Genomic DNA, 20,348 nt, shown 5'->3' with positions numbered 1-20,348 from the left:
CAGTGGCTCAAGCCTGTAATTCCAGCACTTTGGGAGGTCGAGGTGGGCAGATCTCAAGGTCAAGAGATCAAGACCATCCTGGCCAACATGGTGAAACCCTGTCTCTACTAAAAATACAAAAATTAGCCGGGCATGGTAGCACGTGCCTGTAGTCCCAGCTACTGGGGAGGCTGAGGCAGGAGAATCACATGAACCCGGGAGGCGGAGGTTGCAGGGAGCCCAGATTGCACCACGGCACTCCTCCTGGAGACAGAGTGAGACTCTGTCTCAAAAAAAAAAAAAAAAGACATCTTATTTAATATATATGGTTTAATTAGCATTGCACTCACGGCCAACAGCACTATAGTTCATGCCTGATGGAAGCTTATCTAACTCATGTATTTTCTCTCCATAAGGCACATCACAGCCCTCTTGTGCTTAGGGACACTAGCCAGCACTTCAGTGCTGTGCTTGGGGGCCATTTTAAACAGCAAACTCACCAACACACAGCACAAAATGTGAAAAACATGTCACTAAATAACCTCCAGGAAGATACTTATTTACAATATAAAAGCTAAGCGCTAAGGCAGTACATCACCTTGCTTGCTCAACCTCAGCTGGGAACACGTGCATCAGGCAACTCACATTTTCCCACACTGTCCATGTCAGCAAATGACCACAAAAGTATTGAAATATTGATTTGGGGATTACAAATAAATTTTAGTCAGAAGAAGAGTTTACAAATACAACATTCATGAATAATGAGGATCAATTGTACTCACGTAGGTGCAAAATGACATACATATAAGGTTGCCCACTGAAGCAAAAACGAAGACCCCTCCAGACTACATGAATCCAAATCTCAGGTGGGAACCTGATTTTTATATTTCTTTAAATCTCTTTGTATGGTCCTGAAGCGCAAAGAGAGTTGAGAGAATTTAAATCGCCATATTTTGTGGCTACACAATATTATTTTGAATGGAGGTCCTATAACTTATGTAACTAATCCATTATTACCAAATTCAGATGAGTTCCAACATTTTAATATTATAAATGATGCTGAGGTTGAGGCTGGGTGCAGTGGCTCACACCTATAATCCTAGCACTTTGGGAGACTAAGGCAGGTGGATCACCTGAGGTCAGGAGTTCGAGACCACCCTGACTAATATGGTGAAACCCCATCTCTACTACAAATACAAAATATTAGCTGGGCATGGTGGCATGTGCCTGTAGTCCTAGCTGCTCGGGGCTGACACAGGAGAATTGCTTGAACCTGGGAGATGGAAGTTGCAGTGAGCCAAGATAATGCCACTGGTGGCACGATCTGAGTGACAGAAAAAAAAAAAATGATGCCGAGGTTGAACATCTTGTATGTATCTTTGCACAGATCTTTAATTATTTCCTTAGGATAATTTCGAGAAGTGGAAATTCTGGGTAAAAAATAGGTCCTTTTATGGTGTTTGACACAGATCAGCAGTGCTCCCCAGTAAGATTATGTCCATTTATTCTCCCACCAGCAGTTTACTGACTATTCTTTTTCTTTGCAATCTTTGCTGCTCTATGAAAAATATACCTTGGAGGTTTTTTCTTTGTCTTACATCCCTATGTGCCTATGAAAAAGAATGTTAGAACCTCTTGTTTCTAAGTTATGTTTCCTACATTAGTTGACTTGATTTTCCCCTTTTTGTTCTTGGAAAGGAGAGCGCTTTGGGGCATGCCACATACATCCCCAGCACACTGCTTCCATCCCTGACTGCTGGAGGCTTCTCAGCTCACTGCCTTGGTCCCAGGCGAGCCGCTACACAGACCTCAGCTTAGAGAACACAGAGGGATAATGGGCTCTTTTGCGTTCTGTCTCCTGGGGCATCATCCTACAAAAACTTGCATTGTTGATTTTTAAAAACTAAGTTAACCGAACATGTTGTGGTATTGTTGTTTTGCATTCAGATGGAGGAAAGGCCATTTTAAAAAATCACCTCGATCAAAATCCCCAGCTACAGTGGAACACAACAGAGCCCTCTCGAACATGCAAAGATCCTATAGAAGATATAAACTCTCCAGAACAGTAAGTACCTTCTCCTTGAGAATTATAACTGAAGAATAAATACGTCACTCCTGCACAAGAGTTTGCAATTTGCACCATGTTTTCACATCCATTATTTTATTTGCTTTCCACAGCCATCCCATGATGCAGTCCAATTACAATGCTCTTTTTGCAGATGAAAAAACTAATATTCAAAAACGGGAGGTGACTTGCTAAAGCTCACTCAATTGCTACATGCAGGAAGTAGGACTTGAACTCACATCTGTCCAACATCAAATCCCATGTTCTCTACCACAGCACGCTGCCTTTGTTATGTGTAAAATTTAACCTTGCTAAATGCATTTACTTAACAGTTTACTGAGACCTCCTGTATGTCAGGCATAGGTGCTAGGGTTACAGCGGTGAAGAAAACGGACTAAAATTCCTATCTTCCTAGAGCTTCCATTCTATCTAGGAGGATGATAGCTTAATAAAAAAGCAAGACGTGGCATGTCAAACAATAGGAGCTTTGGAGAAAAAGCAGAGAAGGGGGTCAGGGAGTGTCATTTTAAATAGGGTGGTCAGAGAAGACTCAATGAGATGGTGACATCAAAGCAAAGACCTGAACATCTCTGTTAGCTTTGTTCCCACAGGCAATTTTAGGCCTTCCCATCTTATAGCACATTGGAAGCAGAAGTTAGAAATACAAACTTTGAAACTTGGCCTCTGGAAGTGACAAGCAATGAGGAACCAGCAAAAGCAGCCAAATCACCAATTGCAGCATCATTTGGGGCTCTTTAGTATTAGAGCTAATAGCCTGTCAACCCAACTAGCTCCAAGGCCTGGCCAGCTTACAGTCCAGGACAGGGAGTGAGAGTTACATGGAATTTGTCAGCAGTTTGCCTAGCAGTTGCCTCCAGTAGAGTGTAAGCACCTTGAGAGTAAGGTATGAGTCCTTCATGCGTCCCCTGCACTGAACACAGGTTCTGCCAGTGAGTAGGTTCTTGACAAGCATTTGTTGAATGAATGAAAGGCGAACAGGATCCTAACAGACAGAAGAATGCTCTGACAACCACAGGACCCACCTTGCCTAGGCAGATAGCCCTGCCCTGGGTGCTTAGACAGGGCACCCTTTTCCCAGGTCACAGTTGATTCTTCCCTTTTTGTCCTGGACTTCTTGCCAGCATGATCTTGCCTTAGGACACAGACTTCAGCTGACATTATACAGGTTCAACTTTTAACTTCAGAATGAGATCTCCGACACTGTAGTTCCATGCACACCTGTGAGGTGTCTCTTGGGAGGAGTCTTTCTGGAAAGTGTGGGCAGCACTTCATCTGTACCCATCTATCTCAGAACCCACCAGTGACCTAAATGAACCCCAAGGGCACACCCAGTTGGGATAAGGCTGCCCCCATGAATTGATTTGCCTCTACCACAAAACAATGTGGTTGAACAGAAGCAGCAAGAATTCCACCTTCCCCAGTTCTGGTTTTGTTTCCATGGGGAAGTTACCCGAACTCTGTACTCTTCCCTCTTCTTTATAATGGGAATAGCAGTATTTCTTTGGCCTATTGGGTGTTTGTTAAGCTCTGGGGTTTTTGTTTCTCACTTTTTTGCACGTGAGTGGCCAGGCACTGGGAACACAAGAAGGCATAAGAACTCAGTCCCTTCTCTCAAGGAATGTGATGTGAAAGTTGCACCCATGGAGAACTGTGCAAGAATGCAGCTGAGCCAAGCAGAGGAGCAGTCACCTGGGCACATTTGCCACAAGCAGCCTTTTCAACAAAGTGACATGACAGTCATTAAGACCAGAAGGATATGGCAATGAGAAGGGAGTCAGAGGGCAGCTCCCTTTTCCCTTGCTGTTCCTCCATCACGTGCTAACCCACACCCAGCTCCATCTTGCCTCCAGCCTTTTCTGGCTTCATTTCTGAGTATTTACCAAGGGCTCTGCTTAGCAGAGAAAGGGTTCTCTTAGCAGAGAGTGAGGACAAACAAGGTGATATTTAAACTGGATCTTGAAGGAAACACAGTTCATCATGTCAGGAAGCAGAGAAAGAGTCTTCCAGACAGGGAAACAGCAGAAGAGCACCCAGGAACAGGGTTTCCAGGGAAACTGGCTGCCAGAGGGCAGGGCTTACAGGTGGAAAGGATGGAAGATTCACCTGGAAAATTCTGATCCAGAGACGGAACTTAGGGAGCCCCAAATATCACATCAGTGTCCTTTTTATCCCTTCCTTGGCTTCCTAGTGTTGGAAAGATAACACTAGTTACCAAAGAAGCTGGAAGAGCCTGTGGGAATTGGCCCAGCAAGAAGAGATGTGGTCCTGGGCAAAGCAGAGGCAGACGGGAGAGAGGAAGGATAGAGCAGGCGAGAAGTCTTTCAGGGACGGAACTGAAAGCCCTGTGGAGGTTTGTGAGAGGAGAGAATGAGAACTATCTGGTTTGCAGCAAAGCCCTGTTAGAAAGGCAAAGCTTTGTCCTTAGTAATACAGACAGTCCCCAACTTACCATTTTTCAACTTTACAATGGTGTGAAAGTGATACATATTCAGTACTGTATTCAGTAAATTGCATGAGATGTTTAACACTTTTTTATAAAATAGGCCTTGTGTTAGATGATATGGCCCAACTGTAAGTGTTCTGAGCACATTTAAGGTAGGTGAGGCTCAGCTAGGATGTTTGGTAGGTTAGGTGGGTTAAATGTATTTTTCAACTTATGATATTTTCAACTTACAATGGGTTTATGGGAATGTAACCCCATCGTAAGTCAAGCAGCATCTTTTCTGCTAAGGCATTTATAATAATCACCATATCCTGGACCAAAGCTCAAGAAGACTCATCTCCCTTGTTTATTCCAGTCTCCCTGGTTATTCCCAGGGCAGTAGCTGGTACATATGGGCCCTCACTAAATACCTGCTGGATTGCTGAATGGTTAGATGATTGGGTGGACAGATCTTGGATTCAGAGAAAAATATGCTCTGTCATCAGCTTTTTTAGCCAAAGCGAGTCCAAGGAACTTTCTGGTGAGCCCCCAGCTAGCCTTCACTAACATTCCTCCCTCTTTCTCTCCAGCATCCAGCGTCGGCTGTCCCTCCAGCTCCCCATCCTCCACCACGCCTATCTCCCATCCATCGGAGGCGTGGATGCCAGCTGTGTCAGCCCCTGCGTCAGCCCCACCGCCAGCCCCCGCCACAGACATGTGCCACCCTCCTTCCGAGTCATGGTCTCGGGCCTGTAAGGGTGGGAGGCCTGGGCCCGGGGCCTCCCCCGTGACAGAACCACACTGGGCAGAGGCGTCTGCTGCAGAAACACTGTCGGCTCTGGCTGCGGAGAAGCTGGGCACCATGGCTGGCCTCTCAGGACCACACGGATGGCACTCAGGTGGACAGGACGGGGCAGGGGGAGACTTGGCACCTGACCTCGAGCCTTATTTGTGAAGTTCTTATGTCTTCACAAAGAAGAGGAATGGAAATGGGACTTCTTCCATAACATCTGCAAACGAGGAAGAGCTGGGCTATCAAACTTGCAAAAAAAAAAAAAAATCTAGACAAGGAGAAAGGCACTAGAACTCCAGCTGGAAGTCACGGAGTGGCTCAAGCAGCCTTGGGAAGAGGCATGGGGCTTCTGAAGAAACTGCACTCTGCACACACATCACTGGCTGTGACCCCTCAGGCTAGCCCTTCTCCACTCTGGGGGAGGAGGTGAGAAGGGCCACCAGGCCCCCAGCTGCCAGGCCAGCCGACCCCAGCCTTCCTGGAACAGGGAGTCTGCAGGAGCGCAGACAGGCACAGCCCTGAGGCAGGCAGGCCGAGGGCTGCGGCACTGGAGCAGGCTGACTTACATGCTCCAGATGGGACCTGTGTCACCCAATGAGATGTTTGTTACTCTGGTAAATGCCACATGTTAACACAATAACACCCATTCCTGGGACCGTGGGGATTTAGGGCACGTCACTGCAGACATGCTCTGCAGCATTCACCGACAGTCTGTCATGCACCCACCACGTTGGCCATATCCTTGTGTTCCTATCGGATGCTCCCAGTAACCAGGGGGACCACCCGAGCTAATCATGGAATGTCTGTTCCCAGCAAACACGATAAAGAAAGATTGTGCACTTTAACCTCTCTCATCAGGGCCCAAGGGCTGGCTGGGATTTTTTTTCCCCACTAACTTTGTTTCTGACCAAAGTAAATTGGAGGCATTCTGCTAAAAGACATCCCTGTAGACATAGGGGAGAGAGTTGCTGGCTGAGGGCTTCCCTTGGTTTCCAGAAGGCAGCCTTCCATCCAGACAAGCCAGTGAGCTCTCCCCTTGGGATCACTGGGGTGATCAGTCAGCAGATTGATTCTCATTCATAAGATCATTCTTCCCTTTGAATTGAGCCCCTAAGAGCACTGGCCTGGGAGTCAGACAGACCTGGGTTCAAGTCCTCAGTCCCCTGCCCACTCCCTACGTGACTTTGATCAGGTCACTAGTGTCTCTCTGAGCCTCAGTTTCCCCTCTGTAACTTGGGGTTGAAATAACACCTGTCCTGCCTACCTCACAAGGTCACTCTGAGGATTGAAACTTGATCTTGTCCAGGAAAGCTTTGTACCAAACAGTGAAGCCGCCCTGATCCGTGAGGTATGAGTATGACTCTGACCTTCAGCCCTCCCTACAGCCGGGGGTGTGGCTCAGAGAAGCTTCCAGCACAGCCCTCTACCCAGAATATCCAGGCTGGAGGGAGGCTCCCAAGGACTTTTCTGACATTCCTAGACAGGTTCATTCTTTGCTCAAGAAAGGCCTGAATGACAACGTCCAGGATGTCTGCACAACTGAGCAGCTCGCTCACTCCCTAAAGAAACCTATTGGCAGCTTCAACAGGCAGGCAATAATCTCTTCCCAGAACCACTGCAGTCAGGAATAAACTGTTTTCTCCACCAGGCTTTGACAAAAGGGCCCACAGGAATCTTACCATCGCCAACATTTCAAAGCACCCTATTTCACGTAGCATAGCTTTCTGCTCCCCTTCCCCAAAGAGAGGTTATGGAGGTACTGTAGCTTTTAGGGAAAAAAAAAATGTTAACACATCACAGGTCAAGTTGAAGTCATTCTCTGTTTAGGCACTAAAAATTGGTGTTGTCACTCACTGTGTATTACCAGTATTTACTTGCTTTCTTGATTTCACCAAAACCAAATTTAATTTAAAGGACCACATTAATTTTTCAAAGGGAAAGAGACAATTAATTGTATATAATGTATACACATACACAAAAAAAAAACCTGTAGAAATATTATTCCAGCATAGCAGGAAAACAAACAAAAGTATTGGACTGTCAGAGGTGAGCCTGTGCGTCTGTAACCCTTTGTGACTCCTGAGCGTGCGCCGTCTTCTAGGTTAACTCACGAAGTACATTCTCTGTCTTACTGATACTGTAGGTTCACCCATTTTTTTTTAATTTCCTCGCAAATAACAAGACCCACAGAAGTGACTCTAGCTACTTAATGGTTCTGTTCTTTTATATGCAGCAAACACACCGTCCATTTCTGAAGTGGCTTCGGCCTGAAGGCATTTTCCAATGATGTTAGTGCACAAAACGCTTTAAATTAGACTGGAACTGCCAGAATCAAATGTAAATGAGGAATTTCTCGTATCCCTACTGCATGGTATCGATTTTTAATAAATTGTTGCAAATTTGTTTTTATGAATAAAAGGAAAAAACCTGTCGTCTTTAATGCCTACTCATCCCAAAATGCAGGTCAGATCGGGCCATATTCCTCCGCTTAGAAACTCAGAGGACAATTCTGGGGTTGCCTGCTCAGCATTGTCCCTTCCTTCATAGACTGCCCATCCCAGCCGCCTGCTGACAGCGGCAAAGCAGCCCTGTTACCAGGTGACCCCGACTTCTGGCCACAGCTGATTAATTCGAGGGTGGGAATTTGACCCAGGCTGGGCCGGTGAATCACTTCCTCAGGATTCCTCCATGTAGAGAAATTTAGTCTGCCATGAAACAGAAAAAAAAAATGGAGCCGACAGAGAGATAATCAGGACCAACAGCTGAGTTCTGATGGTGTCTGACTACCTGGTTAGTGATGCCTTCCTGCACTCCTCTGAAAGCACAGCCCTGATTTTGGGGTAAGGAAGGGGATCTATTGAATGGGAATCTTGCTCCCACCCCCGGACACAGTGATTGGTTCAGGAATATGCTCATCATCCAGGACCAGCTAATCAGAGCACTTCCCAGGATTTCTGCCAGCTGTTTTCAGGAGGTTTGAAGGCACTCTGGGCCCTCCTCACCTGCTCAGTTGTTCAGGCCTTCCTTGGATTCTGTGTTCTTCTGATACATTGCCCTTTTTGCCTAGGTTAGTTCAAGCTGGGTTCCCATCACTTGCAATCCCAAGATTCTTAACTAATATGGAAAACCCACGACCCCCCGCCCCCCCCGCCCCGACTCCCCTTCGGGGCCTTGCCAGCCTGTCAAGATTTGGCCCCATGCTCTTTTCTAGCCTCATCATCCCATCCCCCTGGAGCCTATGGAGCCACCCCAAAGTCTGTTTTACTTCTCCAGGGTGCTGAGCCTCAGCCAGCAGCTCCGACTCATCTCCCTAGATCCCCTTCAATGGGATCTTCTCTTCCTAGCTCTGGACTGAGGACATTGCCAGAGAAAAATGAGAGGAGTGGGTAATAAGTAACAGGGCAGTGTGGCTAAAAAGCTTTTGAGAATAGGGATGTCAGCCAGGTGCGGTGGCTCACACCTGTAACCCCAGCACTTTGGGAGGCCGAGGCGGGTGAATCACCTGAGGTCAGGAATTCGCGACTAGCGTGGCCAACATGATGAAACCCTGTCTCTACTAAAAATACAAAAAATTAGCTGGGCATGGTGGCACACGCCTGTAACTCCAGCTACTCAGGAGGCTGAAGTAGGAGAATCACTTGAACCTGGGAGGTGGAGGTTGCAGTGAGCCGAGATTGTGCCATTGCACTCCAGCCTGGGCAACAAAAGCAAAATTCCTTCTCGAAAAAAAAAAAAAAGAATAGGGATGTTGAATATTTGCTTTTAAATCATTTGTGTTGTATGAAGTAAAAGCCTCTCTCTTCCCTTTATTTCACTCCCTCCTGCAAAATGTCCCTAAACCTTTGGTTACATTTACTATACAAGTAAAAGCTTTGTGAGTTTTAGTGGAAATATAGGAAAAGAGCGAATTCTGTTTAGGTAGAGACCAGAGTAAGGATAAAAGCAGCAGCAGCCACAAGATGCAGAGGGAAAAATAAGTTCTCTGGCCAAGCGTGGTGGCTCACACCTGTAATCCCAGCACTTTGGGAGGCCAAGGCGGGTGGATCACTTGAGGTCAGAAGTACAAGACCAGCCTGGCCAACATGGTGAAACCCCATCTCTACAAAAATACAAAAATTAGCTGGGCGGCCGGGTGCAGTGGCTCACGCTTGTAATCCCAGCACTTTGGGAGGCCGAGGCAGGCGGATCATGAGGTCAGGAGATCGAAACCATGGTGAAACCCCGTCTCTACTAAAAATACAAAAAAATTAGCCGGGCGTAGTGGTGGGCGCCTGTAGTCCCAGCTACTCGGAGAGGCTGAGGCAGGAGAATGGCGTAAATCCAGGAGGCGGAGCCTGCAGTGAGCCGAGATTGCGCCGCTGCACTCCAGCCTGGGCGACAGAGCGAGACTCCGTCTCAAAAAAAAAAAAAAAATTAGCTGGGCGTGGTGGCACGCACCTGTAGTCCCAGCTACTCTGGAGGCTGATGCAGGAGGATCACTTGAACCTGGGAGACAGAGGTTGCAGTGAGCCAGGATCACACCACTGCACTCCAGCCTGGGTAACAGAATATACATATATATACAACATATATGACATATATATGTTGTGTATATATGTATGTTATATATAATGTATATGATATGTTATATAATGTACATGTTATATATAATATATATGATAAATATGGTATGTTTCATATATTTTATATATACACTCTTTGCATAAGTGGGAATTTGGAGCAAGAGGTGACCATGAGCCCATAAGCTCTCCCAAAATTCACAGAAGCATTGGAGAGGCACTGGTCTTTTCTAGAGCCAAGTAAGGGAGGAATAGAAAGTTAGGATTAATCACATCTAGATCTCACAGGGCATAGTCACCTTTACTTCCATCTAAGTTACATAAGCAACAGGAAACATGTCATCCCATAGAGCCATAAATCTCAAAGATCCTGAATACAACGGTAGAAATACTAGAAAATAAGACCAGCAATAAAATGGTCAACTGGATGGCAAAACAATCTCCACACTCAAAGCTTTAGGAATGACATGACATCGAGAAGCTGCCAGCCTGGAGGCTCTGGCAGTGTTGAAGAGCTATTAGCTCGGCCATCTTTGTTCTCCAAGGTTGTGGCTGTTCTTGGCTACCCTAGTCCACCATGTCTGTAACTGGAGAAGTCTGGCACTATTGTGAAGTTAAGGTTTTTGTGCGAGAGAAGATACATCTGATTTCCCTCCATCTGCATTCCAATGGAAAAATCCAAAACAGTGTTTCTCAAACATGAAAAAAAAAAAAAAATAGAAAGGGCCAGGCATGGTGGCTCACACCTGCAATCCCAGCACTTTGGGAGGCCCAGGAGGGAGGATTTCTTGAGGCCAGGAGTTCAAGACCAGCATGGGAACACAGTGAGACTCTGTCTCTACAAAAAAAAAAAAAAAAAAGTTTAATTATCTGGGCTTGGTGGCATGCCTGTAGTCCTAGCTACTTGGGAGGCAGAGGTAGGAAGATTGCTTGAGCCCAGGAGTTCAAGGTTGCAGTAGGTTATGATTGTGCCCCTGCACTGCAGCCTGGGCCACAAAGCGAGACCAGGTCAAAAGAAAGAAGGAAGTAAGAAAAAAAAGAAAGAGAAGGAAGAGAGGAAGGAAGGAAGGGAGGGAGGGAGGGAGGGAGGGAGGGAGGGAGGAAAGAGAAAGAAAAGGAAAGAAAGAAGGAAGGAAAAGAAAGAGAAAAGAGACAAGACATATGGACACCTTTTTAGTGTTGAGTTAAATTATTTTTATAAAGAAAGTTACTGCAGTGAGCTCTGATTGCACCACTACACTCCAGCTTGAGCAACAAAGTGAGACCCTGTTGAAAGAAAGCAGAAAGAGAGAGAGACATATGGACACCTTTTCAAACTGTGTTGACTTAAATTATGAAATGTGCTCAAACTAGATATAAACTTAGGCTTAGAGCATTCATATAAAATGCAAACAAAATAGCAAAGCCAATAAAAATCATGTTAACAACATGGATGGAATGGGATAGATGAGGTTTTGCCGAAAAATAAGTGGCAGCTCACCACATGAGCACAGCCCTGACTGCTGCCGGGCATGTTCCTGTGACTTCAGCCAGCCTGGTGTGATGACTCAATTATCACACTGCTTTTCTTTATTTAAACTTCTGTGAAAACTTCATTTATTCAGCATGCTGCAGTATCACTGGGCTGTCCCTGGCCGCTAACATATCACTTCCCTATTAAGGCCACCTTTGTTTGTTTTCTCTCATGAGCCATTGACAATAGTGGGGCCATCTGATTAATACACACAATTGGAGTTGTGATTGAGTGCAGATGCCCATTAAGCCCCAGGCTAAGTGCTTTGCAAGCATAATCTCATTTAGCTCTCACAGGGACCCCAGCGCAGAACCGCGGAACCCGATTATTATCACCCTTCTGCAGCTAAAGGCACTCAGGCACAGCGGGTGAGTGCTGTCCTGGGTCACACAGCTGGGATGTAGAGTGAGTCACAATTTGAACACAGCAGCCTGATCCAGAGTAGACCACCTTTACCACTTCTTTAAACCCTAGTCACAATCAGCTGGATTCAGATGACCCAGGATATGCTTTTTTTTAAGATTATCTTGAAATAAAAATCGCTCGTTTTCATTTTATAGAAGATTTGCAGACCCCCAAGATTCACCCAGGGCATCATCTGAGGCTCTAGGCTCCAGTCTGAGAGCCTCTGGCCCAGGCAATGTGACCATGAGGAGCCACTGAGCAAGCCAGTGGCTCAGAGCAACGCTGGGAGATACACTCCAGGCCCCTGGGCTCCTCGGGCTGACTCATAAACCAGCCCCTGGGAGATCCTGGGCCTCAGGGACACCTGGTTTTGAGGGCAAGGGAGCCTGGGGAAGCAGGGGCAGCTCCATGTTGAGCAACAGTGACAGTGGCAGTGATTATGGCAGTACCAGAGCTCCTGGGCGGCTATGACAACAGACACCTGCCATGGCTGTGGTGGCCACAGCTCTGAAGGCACCAGCCGCTCGATGGGAGTGGAGGTGGAGGTGGGGAGTTGGTCAAAACTAACTGAAGAGGTAGGGCGACCTCCACATCAGGAAAGATGCCGATTCACTCAGGGCTGGAGGCTGGTAGCTCTGCCACAGCAGAGAAGAACCTATGCAGACACAAAACCCTATGCCCAAGTTGCCCATTGAGTAGATGCCCCCACCCCAGATCTTCACCCTGGGCCACTCAACCAGGCCTCCAGGATCTAGCAGAAGGACTCTGCCAGCATCCCAGGGCAGGGGAGGCAAGATGGAAGGTGTTCACCCCATCTGCAAAGAAAAGCCAGTTCTAAGTTGTTTCTGTGAAATAAGAGATTGTAGACAAACTGATGAGAAAATGGACTGAGAAGAAAAAAGGGAAGAAAGTGGGGAGGGAATAAAGAAGGAGGGAGGAAGGGAAAGTTTTGAGATTGGAGTAGTGTCAGAAACCTGCACATTCAACTCCTTCTCTCTAATTCTTGCTACAATGGCCCAACCAATCAGATCAAATCCATATCCTCTTCCATAAAGATTACTCTATCTAGATGGGTGGTTTCTGAAAATTAGAGCAAGTGTCCCATGAACATCCCTAAAAGCTCAAGTCATTTCCACTGCTCAGGTAAAGGGTGGAGGGAGGAGAAGCAGCTGCAGGCCACCATCTTCTCACTAAGTGTGGAGAAGGCCACCTGGGGTTAATTCTAACTCAGTAGTGCAAAAGCCAAGTAGTCTTGGATTTGATTTTAGAGCTTCCATTCTGAGCTCAAAGGACCTTCAGATGTGGGCCGGTATCTCCATGCAGGAGCTGCTGGAAGTCATAATTTCACAGGATTTCTGCAGAACCAGTGCTACAGCATCCACTTTCTCTCACTAGTCACCCCCACCACAGGGAAGAAGAGGAGGCAAGTGAGAGCAGAATTCATGAGCAGCAGCCATCTCTTCTCATCTCATGGGGAGCCGGGAAGGCTTAGATAAGTTCCCCTCCCTCCATAAGATCGGGGGCAGCTTAAGCATTCCTCTAGACCCTTTCCTCTTCACCAAGTAAGGGACTGGCAATGCCTTTCATCTGCAAACTTCAGAGCCATTGAACTGCCCAATGCCCAGGCCAGTGTTGCTGGCAGGTTGAGAAAGAGGGCTGAGCGGAGGAGAGGAAGACTAGGGTAGCCAGTGGCATTCCCACAGCGTGGCTTGGCAAGGAGATGTGGGTTTTCCATGGGTTGCGTGGGCACTGAGGAAGGTTGGGAGAATTTCATCATCCTAAGAGGCTGAGAAAAAAAGTAGATGGATGAAGTTCAGTCAGAACTTGCTCACCAGAGGAATGTGTCAGAAGGACCCACTGGAAAGCCAGCACTCAGACCCCTGCTTGGCAGAGGGAACAGACAGTCAGATAGGAACAAAAGAAGTGATGCCAGCAGAAAGAAGACTGTAACCTCACGCAGGGAATCACAGAAAGCAATGTTCTGATACCTCTCCCCTCTCCTGCCTCCTTTCCCTAATATCTCAGAGAAAATAGAGAACGGGAGAGCAAACCTCATCACCTCCCTCCCTGCCCCAAGCCACAGAAACCTCAAGTGCCTGCTTGGGAAGAGTGCACCCTTTTTTTTTTTTAAAAAAACATCCAGAGACTCTTTCCTTTTTATGGCTTTATTGAGATAGAATCCACATACCACACCATTCACCCTCGTAAAGGGTGCAATTCAGCCAGGCATGGTGGCTCACGCCTGTAATCCTAATGCTTTGGGAGGCCAAGACAGGAGGATCCCTTGAGCCCAGGAGTTTGAGACCAGCCTGGACAACATAAGGGGACTCCATCTCTACACAAAATTTAAAAATTAGCCTGGCGTGGGGGATGCACGCCTGTAGTCCCAGCTACTCAGGAAGCTGAGGCAGGAGGATCACTTGAGCCCAGGAGTTTGAGGTTATAGTGAGCTATGATTTTGCCACTACAACAGACTGAGATCCTAAAAAAATAAAATGAATTAAAGTATACAATTCAAATTTTTTAGTATATTCACAAATTCATACAATCATCTCCACAATCTAACTTTGGAACATTTTCATCACTCCAAAAAGAGTTAGCTGGCAGTCCCTATTTCTCCCCAGGTTCCCCCAGCCTAAGCAACCATGAAATCTACTTTCTGTCTCTATAAGTTTGGACATTTCACATAAATGGAACCTTGCAATACGTGGTTCTTTGTGATGGGCTTCTTTTACTTAAGATAATGTGTTCAAAATTCATGTGTTCATTATCAATATGAATGCAAGATAATGCATTCATATTGCAGCATGGATCGGGACTGCCTCACCTTTTATTGCCGAATATAGTCTATAGTATGTGTATACATTTTACTTTATGCGATTTTTTTTTTTTTTGAGACGGAGTCTCTCTCTGTCGCCCAGGCTGCTGGAGTTCAGTGGCACGAACTTGGCTCACTGCAAGCTCCGCCTCCCGGGTTCACGCCATTCTCCTGCCTCAGCCTCCTGAGTAGCTGGGACTACAGGCGCCCGCCACCATGCCCGGCTAATTTTTTGTATTTTTAGTAGAGATGGGGTTTCACCATGTTAGCCAGGATGGTCTTGATCTCGTGACCCCGTGATCCACCCGCATCGGCCTCCCAAAGTGCTGGTATTACAGGTGTGAGCCACCGCACCCGGCCTACTTTATGCAATTATTATCCATGTTATCAGTTAGCAAACATTTGAGTTGTTTCTACTTTTGGACTATTATGAATAATGATATTATGAACATTCAAGTTTTAATGTGGACATAACGTTTTTGTTTCTCTTGGGGATATAACTAGGAGTGGAATTGCTGGGTTGTATGGTAACTCTAGTTTCAACTTTTTGAGGAACTGCCACATTTTTCTGCTGCAGCTACACCATTTTACATTCTTACCAGCATGTATGAGGGTTCCAATTTCTCCTTATGCTCACCAACATTTGTTATTATCTTTTTTTTTTTTTAAATTCATAGGCATCCTGGTGGTTGTGAAGTATCTCATTGTGGTTTTGGTTTGCATTTCCCTGATGGCTAATGACATTGAGCATCTTTTCATGTACTTATTGGCCATTGACATATCTTCTTTGCAAAAATGTCTGTTCAGAGCCTTTGCCTTTTATTTATTTTTGGAACAGGGCCTCACTTTGTTGCCCAGGCTGGAATGCAGTGGTGTGATAACGGCTCACTGCACCCTAGAATTCCTGGGGCTTAAAGCAATCCTCCCACTTCAAATTCCCGAGTAGCTAGGACTACAAGCGCAAGCCACCACTCCCTACTAATTTTTTTATTTTTGTAGAGACAGAGCCTCCCTATGTTGCCCAGCTAGTCTCCAGTTCCTGGGCTCCAAGCGATCCTCCCACCTCAGCCTCCCAGCATGCTGGGATTATAGGCATGAGCCACTGCACCCGGCGCCATTTTTAAGTAGAATAATTTGAATTCTTCCTATTGAGATGTAAGAGTTTGTTATGTATTCTAGATACAAGTTTCTTATTTGATCCACGATTTGCAAATATTTTCTTCCATTCAGTGGGTTATCTTTTCATGTTCTTGAGGGTGTTCTTTAAACCATAAAAGTTTTTAATTTTGATGAAGTCTTATTTACTTTGCTTTTATTGCTTATGCTTTTGCTGTCGTATCTAAGAAGGTTTTGCCTAACCCCAAATCACAAATACTTCTATTTTTCTTCTGAGAGTTTTTTAGTTTTAGCTCTTACATTTACAGTCGAGTTAATTTCTGTGTAAAGTATGCGTAAGGAGTGCAACTTCATTCTTCTGCATGTGGGTAGCCAATTATCCTAGCACCATTAATTGAAAAGATAATTCTCTCCTCCACTGAATTGTCTTAGCATCCTTGTGGAAAATCAAGTGACTATAAATGCAAGGGTTTATTTGTGGATTCTTAGTTCTGTTCCATTGATCTAGATGTCTATCATTTTGTCCAGTGATTCTTAGTAACTGAACATGAAGGGAGAAGCCTGAGATATTATTAAGGGAAGCTACAAGTGGGAAAGAGTGTTCCACAGAGTCCAACTGGTCACTGGGAAAAAGTCCATCATTTCGCATTTGTGCCTCAAAGAGTTAAGACTCCTCCAACCACTTCTAGTGAAGGAACATTCCCAACCTGTATCATGTCTGCTTTTCCAAATGGGGTACATTGAATGATCCATTTCCCTCAGCTGCTATCATAAATGAGTGTTGCATTTTCATAAACTATTTTTCAGCACTGATTGTGATTATTCTCTTTTAATCTGTTAATCTGGTGAATTACATTATTAGATTTGCTAATAGATATATTTGATGCTTACATTTCTAGGATAAACCCAACTAGATCATTTTTTATTTAATACATTACCAGATAAAGTATGCCATTATTTTGTTTAGGATTTTTGCATCTAAAATCATGAATAAATTTGACCCTTTATTTTTTCTTTTTCATTCTGGCTTTGGAATCAAGGTCACCACTAGCCTCGTAAAATGATTTGAGGGGATGTTGCCTCTTTTTCTAGTCTCTAAAAGGGTTTGTATAAAATTAGAATTGTCAGTTTGTTTGTTTTTAATTGAGATGGGGTCTCACTGTGTTGCCCAAGCTGGTCTTGAACTCCTGGCCTCAAACGATCCTCCTGTCCCGGCTTCCCAAAGTGCTGAGATTACAGGTGTGAGCCACCATGGCTGGCCTAGAGTTGTCAGTTCTTTGAACGTTTAGTAGAACTGTTTTGTAGGTTGATTTTAATCTACTAATTCAGTTTCTTCAACTGTTACAGATTTGTTTTTTTCTGTGCAAGTGAGTTTTATAAGTTTTATTTTCCTAGAGACGTGTCTATTTCATCGAAGCTTTCAAACTATTAGCATAAAGTTGTTTGTAGTACTTATTTTTTAATCTGTTGCATTTGTAATTATGTCCCTTTTTCATATGTTATATTGTTATGCATCCTTTTTCTGAATTAAAGCTACAAGGTTGTATTTTATTCATCTATTGAAAAAACACAAGTTTAGGCTTGGTTGAGCATCTCTACTGTGTTTTTCTATATGATTTCATTAATGTGTGCTCTTATCTATATTATCTTCTTGTACTTTGTTTTCTTTGCTACTTAAATTATGGTCATTTGTTTGTGGGCATGACATCATTATCTATTAAAATATAAGTGGGTATCTTAGTCCATTCTGTCAGGCCTCTGAGCCCAAGCTAAGGCATCATATCCCCTGTGACCTGCACGTATACATCCAGATGGCCTGAAGTAACTGAAGAATCACAAAAGAAGTGAAAATGGCCTCTTCCTGCCTTAACTGATGACATTACCTTGTGAAATTCCTTCTCCTGGCTCATCCTGGCTCAAAAGCTCCCCAACTGAGCACCTTGTGTCCCCCACCCCTGCCCACCAGAGAACAACCCCCTTTGACTGTAATTTCCACTACCTACCCAAATCCTATAAAACGGCCCCACCCCTATCTCCCTTCGCTAACTCTCTTTTCGGACTCAGTCCACCTACACCCAGGTGATTAAAAAGCTTTATTGCTCACACAAAGCCTGCTTGGTTGTCTCTTCACACGGATGTGCGTGAAACATTCCTGCTGCTATAACAAAATATCTTAGACTGGGTAATTATGATTAACAAAAATTTATTCCCCACAGTTCTGGAGGCTGGGAAGTCAGTCCACTGATGAAGGCCCTTTCAGTGTCAAGGGAGGATTTGCCCTCTGCTTCCAAAATGGTGCCTTATTGGTGAGTCCTTACGTAGCAGATGGCAGAAGAACAAAAGGGACTGGGTGCCCTCTTCAACCTCTTCTGTAAGAGCACTAATCCCATTCATGAAGGCAGTGTGCTCATGATTAATCACTTCCCCAAAGGTTCCATCTCTTAATACTATCACATTGGGTACTGTTTCCAATGTAATGAATTGTGGAGAGACACATACATTCAAATCATAGCAGTGGGCATTCTCTTAGGCCCAACGATTCCACTTTAGTTCCTTATTCTATATTAATATTAGAAAATGTCTAAAAAGATACATGTATAAGGTTGGAGGTCAGTTGCAGTGACTTATGCCTGTAATCCCAGAACTTTAGGAGGCCGAGGCAGGAGGATTGCTTGAGTCCAGAAGTTCAAGACCAGACCAGCCTGGGCAACATAGTAAGACCTCGTCTTTTTTTTAAAGATGGGCTTTGCAACATTATTTATAGCTAGAAACAATTAGAAATAACCTGAATGTGAAGATACAGTCATACTATGTCAGGCCTCTGAGCCCAAGCTAAGCCATCATATCCCCTGTGACCTGCACATACACATCCAGATGGCTGGTTCCTGCCTTAACTGATGACATTCCACCACAAAAGAAGTGAAAATGGCCTGTTCCTGCCTTAACTGATGACATTGTCTTGTGAAATTCCTTCTCCTGGCTCATCCTGGCTCAAAAGCTCCCCCACTGAGTACCTTGTGACCCCCACTCCTGCCCGTCAGAGAACCCCCCCTTTGACTGTAATTTTACTTTACCTACCCAAATCTTATAAAACGGCCCCACCCCATCTTCCTTCGCTGACTCTCTTTTCGGACTCAGCCCGCCTGCACCCAGGTGAAATAAACAGTTTTATTGCTCACACAAAGCCTGTTTGGTGGTCTCTTCACACGGACGCGAGTTAAACTATGGAATACCATTCAGCTATTAAAAGGAATAAGGCAAATCTAATATCTATTGACTTGAAAAGAGCTCCATGATATAATATTAAGGGGGAGAGGATGCAATGAAGAAAAATAGGTAAAGAATGACATTTTTGTTTTTAAAATTGCATATGTTCACATATTTATATCCCTATATGTAGTCCCACTGGATGCAGTCATAGCCATTTAGCCCTAAGGAGCCACTGCTAATTCCATCCAGAGGTGAGATCCTTCAAAGCTGGGGAAGCCTCATCTCCAAGCACATAGGTGCTCCCTACCTCCATAGACAGCTTCCAACCATAACCTCAGGGCATCACTTCCACCCCTTGCAAGTCCTAAGACTGGTTTAGGTGAGAAGTTCTGAGAGGACAGGGTGGGAAGAGGGGTAGGGGCTCTGCAGGCCTTGGGAACAATAATGACATTCCCAACCCACATCCTCTCCCACCCTTTCAAGGCCATTGGTTGTGAGATATTCATACTTCTCCCTTCCTCAGAGAGGCTTAATTCTGCCCAACCTTCCTTGTGTTCCCCAAAAGTGCCTGGCACCCATTGCTGGCTTCCCAGACAGCCAATCTGATTGACTTCTTCCTCTTCCTGGGGGGGCTTCTGTATCTCTTTGCAGTCCTCAGAATATCCGAGGTCCCAGGTTAAACACAAATGCAGCGTCTGTAAAAAACCCCATGCATCAACTTGAAGCAAATGCCTTTCCCAGTAAAATTGTTCTACTTTTCCACGTAGCTTTGTAAAAGTGATATTTTTCCTTTCCCCATTCCCTAATTACCCCAAAATACGTGCCAAAGGGGGAAGACGTGACTTGGCAGGGCAGATGTCCCCATTGCTTAGCATCTCAGAGAAGAAATTTAAAAGATGTCTGCCTTTGTTTGCCCTGCCATCACACCTCCAGTTCTGACCATGAGGTTTCTGAAGGAGCACTTCTAGAGGTGAGGAACTGGATAGTGACAAGTTGAAGCCTAGAAACTATGTCATGGGCGACACAGTTTAAGGAAAACTTGGGGGTAATGGGGAAGTATGGCATGACAACTGTTAGTTACTTCCTAGGGAAGCCATCATATATAAAACAGGTTGTCTGGCCGGGCACGGTGGCTCACGCCTGTAATCCCAGCACTTTGGGAGGCGTAGACGGGCTGATCACCAGGTCAGAAGTTTGAGACCAGCCTGACCAACATGGTGAAACCCTGTCTCTAACAAAAATACAAAAATTAGCCAGGTGTGGTGGTGCATGCCTGTAATCCCAGTTACTCAGGAGGCTGAGGCAGGAGAATTGCTTGAACCTGGGAGGCGGAGGTTGTAGGGAGCCAAGGTCGTGCCACTGCACTCCAGGCTGGGTGACAGAGAGAGACTTCATCTCAAAAAAATAAAACAGGCTGTTTTACTCTTCAGTTCTGCAAAGGATCAAA

The 20,348-nt window shown here is 45.2% G+C and overlaps 1 protein-coding gene across 2 annotated transcripts in view; it reads left to right on the top strand.

Annotated features, from left to right (window-relative positions):
• GABBR2 (gamma-aminobutyric acid type B receptor subunit 2) overlaps nt 1–7,715 on the top strand; it is a 426,725-nt gene extending 419,010 nt beyond the window's left edge. The window contains exons 18-19 of one of the 2 annotated variants that reach the window (XM_032164654.2): nt 1,927–2,044; nt 5,078–7,715. In XM_032164654.2, coding sequence (XP_032020545.1) covers nt 1,927–2,044; nt 5,078–5,243 — 284 coding nt within the window. In that variant the 3' untranslated portion in view covers nt 5,244–7,715. The remainder of the gene's footprint in view (nt 1–1,926; nt 2,045–5,077) is intronic. The other variant, XM_058446038.1, reaches the window with a different exon arrangement.
• Nucleotides 7,716–20,348: the final 12,633 nt, after the last annotated feature.

Source organism: Hylobates moloch, unplaced genomic scaffold (assembly GCF_009828535.3).
Source record: "Hylobates moloch isolate HMO894 unplaced genomic scaffold, HMol_V3 SCAFFOLD_10, whole genome shotgun sequence".
Taxonomy (NCBI): Eukaryota; Metazoa; Chordata; class Mammalia; order Primates; family Hylobatidae; genus Hylobates; species Hylobates moloch.
The sequence above is the reverse complement of the archived record's forward strand: the minus strand, read 5'-3'. Positions and strand labels throughout refer to the sequence as shown.